General features: G+C 44.9%; 1 protein-coding gene across 1 annotated transcript in view; it reads right to left on the reverse strand.

Moving 5' to 3' along the window:
- The window catches only part of PPAP2B (phosphatidic acid phosphatase type 2B), a 117,115-nt gene that overhangs the window by 12,966 nt on the left and 89,214 nt on the right, over nt 1-14,935 (reverse strand). Inside the window, exon 5 of the mRNA XM_006839817.1 lies at nt 5,129-5,305. Within this exon, the coding sequence (XP_006839880.1) occupies nt 5,129-5,305 (177 nt within the window). The remainder of the gene's footprint in view (nt 1-5,128; nt 5,306-14,935) is intronic.

Below are 14,935 nucleotides of genomic sequence, written 5' to 3' on the forward strand. Positions count from 1 at the left end.
AATGACAAATCAGAAAATGAAGCCAGGGATTGTGCCATTAAAGTACCACAGTCTAGTTAGGGAGACAGACGTATGTGGCAGGCAATTATGATGGAACAGGCTAGATGCTATAGAAGGAGAGAGTACAAAGGACCACGGAGCGCTTGGAGAACATCAGGCATTTGTGTCTACAGGGATCACCAGGAAGGTGTGTGGTAGGCTGAGCAATGTCCCTCCACCCCCAAAGATATCCACATCCTAACCCCTGGAACCTGTGAATAAATAGCAAATAGGATCATGAGACAGGGGAGGTAATGCTGGAGTACATGGGTGAACCCAATATAATCACAAGCGTCTTTATAACAGAAGGAGATGTGATGAAGGCGGCAGAGGCCAGAGAGACAGAGAGATCCAACTATGGAGGAACGGACCATGAGCCAAGGAGTGTAGATGATCTCTTGTTAGTTGCCCTAGGGTTGATTCGGACTCACAGTGACCCCCATGTGTGTAGAATACGACTGCTCCATAGGGTTTTCAAGGCTGTGACCTTTCAGAAGCACATCACCAAGCCTGTCTTCTGAGGCAGCGCTGGGTGAGTTTGAACCACCAATCTTTTGGCTAATAGCACTGTTTGCACAATTCAGGGGACTCGTAGACATCTCTAGAATTGGAAAAGGTAAGGATTCTTTCCTAGAATGTCTAGAAGGAACATAGACCTGCCAACACCTTTATTTTAGTCCACTGAATTGAGACCCTTTTTGAACTCCTGACCTCTAAAACTGTAAGAAAAATAAATCTGTGTTGCTTTAAGCCACTAAAGTTTGTGGTCAATTGTGACAGCAGTCATAGGCTACTAATCAAAAGGTTTAGTCTGAGATGAAAGGTATAGGACCCCACACTCCATTAATTGGACCAGGCAGAGAAGCAGAACAGCTCTCCAAGATAAGAGCTCAGGCTGTTGGGAAAATATCAAGAAGCTGGAGAGAAGGGGCTATGGAGAGGTGTCAGAAGGCGAGATACTCAAAAGAAGCTTGGTCCTGGCTGTTTGTTGGACTGCTTGGGATCAACTGGCTGCTCTACCTTCTCTCTTGCATGACCTTCTTAATCTCTCTGCTCATTTATTACTTCAATGAGGACAAAAATGGAAACTTCAACATAGGATTTTGGGAGGACTCAAGAAGATGATCTGTGCAAACTACAAACATTGTGGCACTCATTTATTTGTCGTTGTTAAGTGCCCTCGAGTCGGCTCTGACCCATAGTGTAGGGTTTCCGAGGAGCAGTTGGGGAGCTTCAACCATCAAACTTGCAGTTCAAACGGCTTTGGAGTCTGGCGTATTCACCCACAGCGCCACACCAGGATGCCACTCATTCAGTTAGCCCTCAGTAAATATCATTGTTGTCCTTAAGTGCCATTGAATTGGTTCTGACACACAGGGACCCTGTATAGGTTTTCCAAGGAGAAGCTGGTGGGTTTGAACTACTGGCTGTGTGGACAGCAGTCCAGTGCTTTGCAACAATTATTTCTCTGTTAAGTGAATGAGGAGTCCACACAGGCTTAGCTTAAAGAGTACCTGGCGGAATGGGAAAGGATTCCAGGATTCTGGGCCCCCTCTGCAGTGGTCATACTGTATTGTCTCTTCCTTGACCCTTTTAGTCCCAGGAGCTATCTCTGCATTTCCAGAACCATTCAGAATAGTCACATTCTCAGGGGGGAACAGAGGTTGGCTTTTCACCCTGGGATTTACTGGGGTAAGCATCCCTAATGTTGGTGAAAAGTTCTGTTACATGGCAACAGCAGAGCAGAGGCCACGGGCTCTGGCCTGAGCTGCAGAGCGCTAGCTACGTTACATAACTTGAGGGAAATCCCTGGTAAAGCTGCAAAACCTGTGAGGTAGATGGCTTTCGTCCTCCTCAGTTTCCTGTCTCTAGACACCTGGCATCCTACAATGGTGCCTTGGTTCTCTGGATCTCGTGAACCTGCTTGTCCCTACTTCAAGCCAGGAATCCTGGGGCATCGCTTCTGTCTCCCACACAACTAAAACTAGAACCACATCATCCTGGGATCTTACAATAAGGAAGGGCACATTGCTTTCTTTCCTCCACTCAAGCTCTCACACTCAGCAGTTACAGATACCTCCTTCACCCTAGCCTTCTCTGATGGCTTCCTGACAAGAATCACTCAGTGCTGGGAGTCAAAGCCAGGCAAGACCTGGCACTGTGTGCCAGGCTGGGTGTCAGACACTACAGGCTAAATGATGAATACGATAGAGTCCCTGTCGTCACATGTTCACAGCTGAATGGGCAAAAGACTGGAAGACATATTTATCATCCCTCCCCAAACCATCTTCCCATTGTATAACAACAGACTTTCAAACTGAAAAGAATGATTGTCTCAGCCCAAAGGGATGGGAAGGACTCCGTGACACCCTGAAATTATACTCTAAACAGCTCCTTTTGCTGCATAAGCCTCAGGTTAACTCCGGCTGGCCTTTAACACCAATCATCTTCTTTTCTCCTTGCAAAGAAAGTGCAGAGTGAAAAGCTTGGGAGCAGGTGTCTGTTAGCCCTTTGACCTCGGATGACTTCAGTCTCAGCTACCTCATCTTTAAAATGGTTACAGTAAATGAAGTATCTAGAACAGTGTTAGCAGATAATACCAGATAATACCCACCCCGCTACTGCTGAGCTGATTCCAACCCACAGTGACCCTGTACAACAGGGTAGAACTACCCCATCGGGTTTCCGAGCTTGTAAATCTTACATAAGTAGACTGCTCCATCTTCCTCCTGTGGAACAGCTGGTGGATTCAAACCAGTGAACTTTCAAATTGCAGTCCAGTATTTAACCACTGTCAGGCTCCTTAGCAGCAAGCAGGTAATTACAAATGCCAGAACCAAATTCCTATCCTGTGCTTCAGCTAGAGTCAAACAGGATCAAAATGAGACTCTCAGCTCTGTCTGAGAAGTAAAGCCTTAGTCCTTCCAGAAACTTTGTAGGATTGCACGTGCCCAGGGCTCTAGGATATAAAAGCGAGGAAGACTACAAAGCATCTCCCACCTTTTAATTTTTTTAATAGGGGGTACAGGAGACTCCAATTAGTGCAGTGGCGCCAAGAAGGTTACACCAACAGGCTGTCCTCCTGCTGAGAGCAAAGCTCAGAAGGGCACAGTCTGCAAAGGGTTACCCTTTCAGGCAAACTCCCATCCCCCACTGTCACATGGCCTTAAAGGGCCAGGCCCCCGCAGAACACACTGGTCAGTGACAGCTGCTTTCATTAACTGTTCTCTCCAAACTTTTCTCTTTTGGGGCCCTGTCTTAAAAAAAAAAGGAAGGAAGGAAGGAAGAAATGACAAAAGTCATCAAAGCAGCCAAGATAATCCCTCAGGTTAGGATTCCCATGATCCCCAAGCAGCCCCATCCCCACCCCACCCCACCCCACGGCAAGTAATTCAGATGCTACTTTCTTCATAGTGCCCATTCAGATCATCCCAACTCTTTCCCCCCTTTCTTAACTAAAAGACACTGTATCAGGCCCTTGCTTGCCCATGGAAGCACCCTGTATAAATTCCTATCATGGTCTGATGAGCGGTCTCAGATTGCAGTTCCTGCTTTCTGCTTGTGTGGGTCAGCAGCTCAACTGGGAATTTTTGAAAGCAAGGAACATGCTTTATTCATCCCCACGCATTTAAGGGAATGTTCCCTACAGCATTCTCAAGAAAGGTTTGAACAACTCATGATTCCAGATTCTTGTTTGTGTCCTTTGAGGTAGGAACCCTAAGAGGCCTTAGTAAGACTGAGGAAGATAACATAGAGTCCCTGCTCATAAGAAACCTATCACAACACACTTCAACAATCTCACTAGCTGTGACAGAGGGAAATGGGGAGAGGTGGCTAAAGGGAGACAAGGGCTGCAGTCAACCTTCGGAATCAGGTGGATGAGTGCTCTCTTGTTTGTAATTGTTTCTGTGAATGAGCAACAATTATACTGGCAACAATACAACTGACAGGTGTGGCACTTAAGCATCCAGCCACTGTTATTCTGGAAACCCTGCTGCCTGAGAACTTCCCTGAGCAGGCCCAGGCTTGGACAATATTAACTATGTATGTTGAATAAGGGCCTCAAACGTTAAAGAAAGCAGGAAAAGCAAAGATGACCAAGGAAATGGAGACAGGTGGAATGCCTTGCCTCTCTCCCCCTAGAGACTCAGAGGTAAAGTATGTGAAAGGGGCAGCCGATCCGTTTGGAACATATCCGAATGCAGCCCATCCCTACGCCATTCTCCAGGGAGCTCTGTAGCTTTCTGTGCAAGGCCCTGAGTCTGCATCTAGCCTCTGACTTGAAGATGTGCTCAAGATACCCAGGAGGTCACAGAGGAGAAGGTGAATATTTTGCAAGAGGCTGAGATCTACTCAATAGTAAATGTCTGTCAAAGCAGCATGCAAGCAGATGAGTCATGAGGCTCAAACTCTGCTGCTAACATAGCATGTGACATGAGCAAGCTTCTTCCCCTCCCCACCCTGCATTTCCTCATCTATAAACACGAGGGTGGTGGTGGTGGTGGTGGTGGTTATGTGCTGTGGAGTTGGTTTCAACTCACAGCGACCCTGCACAGGGTTTCCGAGGCTGTAAATCTTTACGGAAGCAGAAAACCTCATCTTTCTCTTGCAAAGCAGATGGCAGAATCAAACTGCTGACCTTGAGGTTAGCAGTCTGACTCGTAACCCACTATGCTAGCAAACCCTAAACCTCTTCTAACACCAGCGAGTTGGACAATATTTAAGGTCCTTTCCAATTCCATCTATGATTCCATGAGCCATTCATTATGTGGAGTAAAGGACTTATAGACCATGTCTGAAGAAAACTCGATATCCAAGATCCCTTCAGATTCCAACAATCTATGAGTACATGAGCCACCTATGTTGGTGGAGTAGTGGATTTACAGAATGTGCTTGATTAAAAGTCACAGGATGGAAGGAAGTAGGAATTATTCTCATTTTACTGAAGAGGCCCTGAGGTAGGTGACTCTTCAGAGCCCAACAGGGAACAGGACTGAGTGCACTCTGGCTTTAGTCACTGAGGTGGAAACACTTCACAAGCAAGCACTCTATGATTGAGCTTGCATACCGAGGGCAAGAAACCACTTACTATGCAGCAGGCCACCAGGGCTCCTTGCACAAAACCTGCCAGGACATCACTGGGATGGTGCTTGTGGTCAGAGACACGTGACAGTCCTGTGTAGAAGGCCATCATTATCAGGGTGAACTGCAGGAGGGGCCGGAGTAAGCGAGCACCTCGCCAAGTGAAGCGAGCCTGCAGGTACAGCTGGAAGGAGAGAGAAAAGGGGTAGGCATTGAGTGACATCCCATTCACCTGCATTGTACCACCCACTGGTCAGAGTCCACACACTCTCCTGATGAGGTCTGCGAACCACCAGACCACTGGTGGGTATACTGTAGAAGGAGCAGTTAACTTAGACATGACCTTAAGCTAGTTCTTTAAATTCTCAACTTTAATTCCTATACTAAAGGATTTATAGACTATGTCTGATGAAAACTCAGTATCTAAGATTCCTTTCAATCCCAACCATCTATGAGTCCACAGAAAATTATCTAACGGATAAGAAAAATAGTTTACCACCTAGAGAGGGTCAAACAAAATAATACATATAGATAGTCTTAGCAATCCTGCTTGGCACATAAAATGAAAACAAAATGGTTGTGGTCACGTCATTTCCAACTCAGGGTGATCCCACATAAGTCAGAGCAGAACTTTACTCCACAGGGTTTTTGACGGCTGACTTTTTCTAAGTAGATTGCCCAGACTTTCTTTGAAGGCGCCTGTGCATAGAATTGAACCTTCAAACTTTTGGTTAGCAGCTGAGTTCATTAACCTTTTGCACCACTTAGGTGCATAGTAAGTACTTCTGTTTCAAAGGAAAATATCTACAGCACCACACCATTACAGATCTGGAATCCTGGTGTTATGCAATAGAATAACAAGATCGCTAGTTCAACTCCACCAGCTGCTCCTTGGAAAGCCTATACAGGGTCGCTATGAGTTGGAAATGACTGGGTAGCACTAATCAACATTAGTACAATTACAAATCTATGGAGTCTGAATGAGAATATAAGGAAACACATAAACCAACAAGACAATGCCAGAGAACTTTCAAATAAAGGTTGACAGACACTGAACTGGGTGGGATAGAAGATTAACCTGCTGAAGAAAACTGGGGGGAAAAAAACAACAGTAAAACACCCCTGACTGTAGCAAAAGAAGTTGCAATGACGTCAACTGGGCATTGTCCCATTGGAGTTATCTGGCTGCAGTTTCCGTTCTAACCTCTGGGCACAACCTACTTCCCAGGTTCCTGTGGGAACTCAGGGAATGAGAAGGAAGAGGCAATGGGACAAGGGGGAACTTCCGACTACAAATCAAAGCACTCCAGAAGCCAGGAGAAAAGGGAAGAGAGTACAAGGAGGGGCCTGATGGCCTAAAGATAGACCTGGGACAGTGGCAAAGGCGTGACTTGGCCCTTCCTGAGACAAATGGACACCTTCCTTTTGGAAGTACGTTGTGAGGAGACAAGGCGAGTGGAATATCCCCGAGTCACTCACTCTGGACTGTGCAGGGTCAGTCTACAGAACTGAATCTTCAGCTACTTGGGAAACCATTTCAAAAACAGTCAGACAATTTTATAGTCATTTCGAAATTATGCAACTGTATTATTAGAAAATCTAAGAGCAGCCAATTTTCAAAAAGGAGAGAGATTGCATTGATGTTGTTGGCTGCTACCTGAGTGACTGAATATCCTCCAAAGACTTGCAGGAAGACTTGGGGGGTGGGGGGGAATATTATCAAAACAATCTCAAACACCAAACTTGTGGAACTAACCAGGGAAAAAGAAGGCAGATGCTGAGGGCACAAATTGACAAATTGTAATTCCTATCTATGGAACCTACAAGAAAATAAGTAAGTAAGCTACAGTGTCTTCTAGGGGCTGTGGAAGAAGTTGAGGGACTAGTGTCAGTAACTAAAGAGAATCTGCAGTGACTAGGAGCTTGCTGAGTTAAGAGGATATTAATAAGGGTTATGTAATGCACACAGAGTGATGGTGTTGGGGCCAACAATCAAAGTTCACAAAAACAAGTAGTTTAGTCTAGATAGGTAGAAAAGTGGGTGTGTGAGGGGATGATGAAAAACAGTGGCTGGAAAGGCAAGCAGAGACCAGATTATTAAGTGCCTTGGATACCAACTAAAGAATTAGTTCTTCATTCAGTAGGCCAGTGTTTCCCAAAGCATATTCCATGGAAAATGAAGTGTCTTGCAATAATAATGAAAAAAAAAGAAAGAAATAGTAAATGCTCTATATTAAATCCTTATTTTGGTGATTTGCAATGCTTATAAGACAATGGAAAAATAATGTGGTTGCCTTTCAAGTGCTCTAAGCAGACCTAGGTCACTATTGTTGTTGTTGTTAAGTGCCGTCGAGTCGGTTCCGACCCATAGCGACCCTGTATAGGGTTTCCGAGGCTGTAAATCTTTACGGAAGCAGAAAGCCTCATCTTTCTCCCGCAGAGCAGCTGGTAGTTTCGAACTGCTGACCTTATGGTTCGCAGCCCAATTTGTAACCACTACGCTACAGAGCTCCTTAGGTCACTATAGTCAATATTAAAGTCATAGCAAATCCAGAGTTTACACCAAAGTCTACTTCTTGTTTTTATGGAAATCACCTAACAAATGGGAAGGCAGCAGACTGCCATCAGGAATGAAAAGACCCCCTGTTTTAGGGGAGTGGGAATAGGGATGATGTTGGTCTAACTCTGCTCAGCAAGAGTCTTTAGGACAATGGTGAGATCAAGGCGCAGGAATATTCCATTTGCAGTGTGCTTATTATGGTCTGGCCATGTTCCAGCTATTCTTGGCAGTGCGTAGGAGAAAGCACATACATTTTAATCAGAAAATCCTGACTGAGCCTCAGTTTTCTCATATATAAATTATATGAGAAATATCAAATAATATTTATGTTATATATATAAATAGGTTTCCAAACCACTATCTTCCAGAGTTATTGTAAGAACTGATGATGTAGATCAAGTGCCTGATATACTCAAAAATTGTTGTTGTTGAATCAAGTCTATTGCAACTTATAGCAACTTCATGTGTTATAGATTAGAACTGCCACATAGGGTTTTCTTGGCTGTAATCTTCATGGGAGCAAATTGCCAGGTTTTCTCTTGCAGAATCCTGGGGTGGGTTTGAACTTTGGTTAGCAACTGAGCACCTGTGCTACCAGAGCTCCTTGCTCAACAAATGGTGGTGGTGGTGGTGATGTGTCGTGGAGTCGGTTCCAACTCATAGTGACCCTGTATAGAGTTTCCAAGGCTGTAAATCTACCAGAGAGTGGCTGGTAGATTAGAACAGCTGATCTGTTCTAATAATCCACTACGCTAGATGATTTTATTATCTAACCACGTTTCTTCATTTGAACCAGCATGCCCAAGATGTATTTATGTCCCTCATTGAAGAAGATGCAGGTTCTTAGAAACGGCTTTCTCAAAACCCAACCCTTCCCCCAGCCTGTAGATGTAGACTTTAGGCCAATGGCCTTGGGAGTCAGGGTGGGGCAGAGGAAGGGTGGGCTTCCCTACAGGACAAGGTACACATCTCCCCTTCCACTGTGGCTAGAGCTTAATAAAAAGGGAAGGAAAAAAAAAACTACTTGAGAGGAACTTGAGGCGAGAGGAAGAGAAGAGTCATCAGAATAGCTTCAGGAAGGGAGTGCTTATGATTGAGAATGGAGTAGGGGGCCATGGGAAAAGAATGCATTTGGGAAGCAGTCAGGCATGCGATTACAGTCACCCAAGGGAGGGAAGCTTGCTCCCCCAGATGCATCAGTGACTAACACATTTATTGAAGAATGCCTCAAGAAATCGGGGTTGACCCTGGAGTCTGTACCTGGTGCTCTGGGAGAGAGCCTTGAAGTAGTTAAGTGTATTTTGAGGTGAGCCAGTACTCCTGGGTGGCACTGAAGGATGAACACTGGACTGCAAAACACAAGATCAGCAGTTCAAACCAACCAAGATGCTCCTCAGAAACCCTACACAGGGTCACTACCAGTCAGAACTGACTCGATGGCTTAACAACAAATATAAGTCCTGATTCTAGTCTTGGTTCTACCACTTACTGTAGGTCACTTTAGCAAGGTGCTGAATCCTTCTAAGACTCAGTGTCCTCATCTATTAAATAGAACAGTATCTTCTCAGTGAGGAAAGATCAAATGAGACAATCTGCCTAGTTCTCTGTCTGAGACGAAAAGCATTCAATACTCTCCAGAAATTGAGGGCACCCTTTTTCTATTGGTGAATGAGCTGTATTCAGTGACTGTGGTTTTCTCCAAAACAAGTAAATTACTAACTGGAGAGAGGTTGCGCAACCACCTTCCATCCAGAGGTTACAACCCAATTTGCGACAAAGTTGGTGACCACAGGCTTTGAAATTGATCAAAGGATCAGATAACTCCATCCCCGTCCCACACCAATCAGCTAACTAGAGCCATTCCACGTCAGAATGGAGGGTGTTTGGTTTTGTTTTTTAATGTTATTTATCTTGTTGTTGAAAAGTGGAGGGAGCTTAAAGTCATACACTCCCAGGGCTGCGCCTCACTCGGATCAGTGTCCTGAGGTTGCTGTCCCTGATTCATGGGGACTTCATGCACAATGACACCAACACTGTCTGGTCCTGCACCATCCCCCTGTGGGTTGCATACATAGAGTTTCACTGGCTGATTTTTCAGAGGTAGATCGCCAGACTCTTCTTTTCTTCCCAGTTCATCTTAGTTTGGAAGTTCAGCTGAAAACTGTTTAGCAACACACAGTGTCCACTATAGATGCGTGGGGTTGTGTATGACGAGGAGCATTCGGCAGGAATTGAACCCTGGTTACCCACATAGAGAGGAGCCCTAAGGGCACAGCAGGATAAACACTGGACTGCTAACTGCAAGTTCAGCAGTTCAAACTGACCAGCTGCTCTGTTCCTGTAAAGATTTACAGAACTGGAAACTCTATAAAGGGTTGCCCTGATGGAACTTATTTGATAGCAGTGGCCTTGGGTTTGGGATCTCCCACATGGAAGGTGCGAATCGAACCACAGAACCACCGATGCCTCTCCTAGAAAGCTTTATTCTCTTGGAAACCCAAGCCTGGGATGTTATGTAACTCTGGAGACTCTCTCTGTTCTTGCTCCAGAGTTGCACCTAAGTCAGGAGAGGAGGTCAAACACTCCGATTTCATGTTCCTGCCCTGGACCAAAAGAGCAAGGAGATTTTTCCAGACTCAGAATTCCTACAGATATTTCAGTTAAGTCCAAAACACCCTGAAATGGGTGATTAAAACGGAAATAAGCTGACCCAAATCAGAAAGATTGAATCACTGATTCACTTCTCTGTCATCAGCAGCCCTGAATCCTTTACTAGATTTGAAGCTCTTCCCTGCTATCTATCCTGGACAAGTCACTCTGTTTCTCCAGATTTCTGATTTCTTTTATACAAACCAGGGAATTTGTTCATTGGAAAACATGTTATAAGCATCTATTATGCTTTGTTGTTGTTGTTGTTGTTAAGTGCCGTCGAGTCGGTTCCAACCCATAGCGACCCTGTACAGGGTTTCCGAGGGTGTAAATCTTTACGGGAGTAGAAAGCCTCATCTTTCTCCTGCAGAGCGGCTGGTAGTTTCGAACCACTGACCTTAAGGTTCACAGTCCAATTCGTAACCACTACGCTATGCTTAAAACTGTATAAAAGACTTTTGTTGTTATTAAGTGGAGTCAGTTCTGACTCACAGTGACCCCTGTATAGGATTTCCGAGGAGCGGCTACAGAGCTTGAACCACTGATCTTGCAATTTAGACAACCTTGCAATCCAGGGCTTATTCTACAGCGCCATACCAGGACTTAGACATGCATAAAATATGTTCTGACAAGAAAAAAGAACATACTCTTAACCCCCTTTTTTTTGCACCAGGATTTTGCTTCCAGTTGCTAAAATAAAATGGCTGCCTGTGGTCATGAAGATTATTACACAATGGTCTATGTTAGTCCCTAAATATAATACAGGTGAAAGTGCCTGCCACACAGAATATACTCCATAAAGGCAGTTCTCCTCTCCCCACTGGTCCTGATTTCAAAATGGAGACCCTGTGGAATTCCAACAAAACCTCCTTAGAAAGTTCTGATTGAATTCAAGCATGCTTCTCTGGTCTGAAGCAGCAGTCATGTGGGCTGAGTCATGCGCTCACACTGTCTCCTTGCTAAGTCATTTGTGTTTCCTTCAGTGATTTGCATACTGGTGAAACAGGTCTGTACTGTCCTCTCGCTTCATTTCCATCACTCCTGGGACAGCTCTGTTAAGAGTGAAAAGGAGGCTTTGTCCTTCCTTATGTCCTTGTCTACCCTCTTCCTGGAAGCCAATCCAAATCACAGGCACCCATAGTGAGAAACTTTCTCCCTTCTCTGAGTTCCCCATGGCTCTCATTTGACTCTGGTCTACATACCTGGTGGCTCACCTACATGGTACGTGTCTAACTAACCCACATGGTATGTGTGGAAACAGAACTTCTCTCTGCAATTTCACAATTTAACTACGCAATTGTTTCTACTTCAATACAGGTGCATGTCCTTTGACGTCTGTGCAGACAACACGTGACCATACATATATGCCTGTGGTCCCAGAAAGTTTTCTTTCTGATTGTTTGCTTGTTTATTAGAGGGAAAGCAGATTTCCTTTTGTTTATTATTTCCCCTGTGGTTTTAATGATCCCAAATCAAGATTCCAACAGCACTGGTCTATTGGTAGGAAATAGGCAGATGAGGCAGGCACACGGTTGTGGGAAGAGGCTCTCAGATTTTGTCTGGAGTGTTGCAGGGCCTGGGCTGCTCCTGCTCAGGTGTGCAGAACAGCAGGTGGGGTAAAGTGCATTCCACTCTCTCCATTCCAGCCTCTGCCATCAGCAGCAGCAATGGCAATAGTGACAACCAGTATGACTGGAAGTGGGCTCCCATAAGGTTTACAACAGGTTGTGATCCATAGGACTTCCACTGGCATTTTTTTGCAGCTGTAGAGAGCTAGGCCTTTATTTGTAAGTCCGTGTTTGCTTAGAATCTCTGCTGAAATCTGTTCACCATAATTCAGTATGTTATTTACACAATGTCCAAATCACATAACGTTCTATTTCACAGTAGGTACCTGGTGTGGCTAATGTACTGGATTGCAAAGTCAGTCTGAACCGCAAGGTCTGTGGTTCAAGTTCACCAGTCCCTCCTTGGAAACCCTATACAGGGTCACTATGGGTCAGAACCAACTCGACGGCACACAACAGCAATCCTGGACTAAAGGACAACCTGCCAGGGTTCCATCTGGAACTTCAGGCTCTTTGTAGCCCTTGATTACACACATTCATAAATGCTGTCACCTGAGACACAGTGTACAGGTCTGGTAGGGGTTAGGATAGAGTGCCCTGTGCCCTGATCTTTGAATTGTCTAGTGTTTGTCATAGCAGAGTTCATGGTGTACCTCACTAGCACACCTTGTAGCAGAGTTACTAACCCCCCACACACCCCCAGTGAAAGCACCTATCCAACGGCACCTGCGGTTGTTTACTTTTCCATCTTTCCACAGAAAATTGTGAGCAAGTTCTGTGTTTTCAGGTCCTCCAGCAGGGTCCAGCACACAGTAGATCATACACTGTATCATGCCCACTTGGGTAACATCCGGTCACATATATGCCCATGGTTCTATAACAAGAATGTTGCTATGCTGTTAAATGCCATTGAGCCAGATCCAACTCATATCTACCCTGTAGAGGGTTTCTGAGGAGCGGCTGGTGAGTTTGAACCACTGACCTTGCAGTTATCAGTCCAGTGCTTACCCTACAACACCACACCAGAACTCCAAGGCTATAATAGAATTCAGAAAGCCTGATTGGAGAACAGGATGTAGGGAACACAACAGCCACAAGCTGCACTTTATCTCGTGTCTATACAAAACAACTGCAATTCCAGGTGGTGAATGGTACAGTACGTGCGCAAAGGGGCTTCAACAAGTTCATGGGGAAATTCCATCATCTCTTAATTCCATTTTTCCTTTAGTGTTTTGAAGCCCCATTGTATAGCCTACCATACCGATGTCTTGATAGTCCTAATAAAAACCTATGTCACTGGTCTTTCTATCCAAAATGTTCACAGTATGACAGTGTATGCTTTGACTCACAGGCAACAGCCTCCAGTCCCGTGCACCACGTTGCCTCTTGAGTGTTGTACCCTTATCTCTGACTGATATTCTTTAGAAAATCTTACTGTGAAGTGCATGATGGCTCCCAAAGGCAGAAATCCAGTTCTGGTGATAGCAGCAGCAAGAAGGAAATGAGCAGTAGTGACGTGGAAGTGATCAGTAAAGTAGTAGGCTATTCAACAACACGAAAGTGGAAAATCAATGAAGGCTACTGCTCAGCCATCACAATGAGAATCTTCTCCAAGTTGTTAAAGGATTAGTTCCACTGAATGCTACAAGGCTAATGAAAAGGCAACAGGACCCTAAATCAGATATGGGGAAACGGCTAATGATGTAGACAGAGAGCTAAAGTGGACTGTCATGCTAAGACACAAGCTTGTTTAAAATGCGTGAAGAAAAAGCAAAACTAAGCTATGATATGGTGGTCACATGATGTCAAATCACATAATGTCCTATTTTACAGAACATATATCATGGATATTAAGCAAGGTATGACAATGGATGGATGGATGGATGGATGGATGGATGGATGGACAGATAGATAAGTATGGTAAGGAGGAAAAAAAGGAAAAATATCTGATGCAATGGTTTAGTCCTTTTGGCAACAACAATCTTATTCCTGTCTTATTGTTGGCATTTTATCAGATCCCAGGCTCTGTGGGAAGACGATGCCTCACAGTATACCAGATCCCAATGCTTCAGGATTTAAACATGCTCAATGACTAACAACCACAGGCCGGAGAATGTGGCTGTTAGAATGCAGCCACTTCCCTGTTTCCTTGGTACCCAACAAAGCCTCGCTCAGATTCATAAAAAGTTCTCAGAAGGCACCACAGAGAAGAGAAGAGGTAATAGTTCAGTGAAGAGGCCCCTCATGGACCTATCAAGTATGTGATGGGGCAACAAACAATCAGAAGTCCTAATTGCAGTGGAAAGGAACATAACCTAGAGGTGGGGTTCATTCATTCATCAGATATTTACTGAATACTTATTATGTGTCATGCACTTCTTTGGAAAATAAAGACATAGTAATTAATAAGGAAACAAAATCCCCTGCCCCTCTATAAGGTTTACAGTTTAGTTGGAGGTGACTGTAAGTGAGGTGACAAATAAATGACTATAGAACATTTCAAACGAGCTACAAAAGGGAACAGGCAGTATGGGAGGAGGAGGTTTCATTTTTTCAGGTCATGGAAGGCATCTCTTTAAAAGTACCTGAAGATCCCCAGGAAACATCAAAGCAAGTGGTCGGGTCCCCTCAAAGCAAACCCCCTTCCAAGACTAAGACTCAACGGAAATACGCGCTCTGATTGGTGACCACTCACATCACCGATAGGGGGAAGTGGGGTAAAAGCAGCAATGAAGAGGCACACTAAGCCCTACAATATTCGGTGGGCTTCTGTGGACCCAGTTGGGGACCTGGTTGGCAAGCAGTGTAAGGAGACCCGGGGACTCTTGGGCCCAGAGTCAGTGGCGTGGCCACGGAGGACTCGAGTGGAGAGTGGAACTACCGGCTGATGGGAAGAGAGGGCATGTGCCCAAGAATGCCCACACTTGCAGATGGTACCCACGTGACCTGGACCGGATGACTGGATGATCAGAGCTCAACCAGGAGAAGAAAAAAAAGAGTGATCTGATACAATCTGACCTACACCTACGGATGCAGT

Source organism: Chrysochloris asiatica, unplaced genomic scaffold, assembly GCF_000296735.1.
Source record: "Chrysochloris asiatica unplaced genomic scaffold, ChrAsi1.0 scaffold00026, whole genome shotgun sequence".
Taxonomy (NCBI): domain Eukaryota; kingdom Metazoa; phylum Chordata; class Mammalia; order Afrosoricida; family Chrysochloridae; genus Chrysochloris; species Chrysochloris asiatica.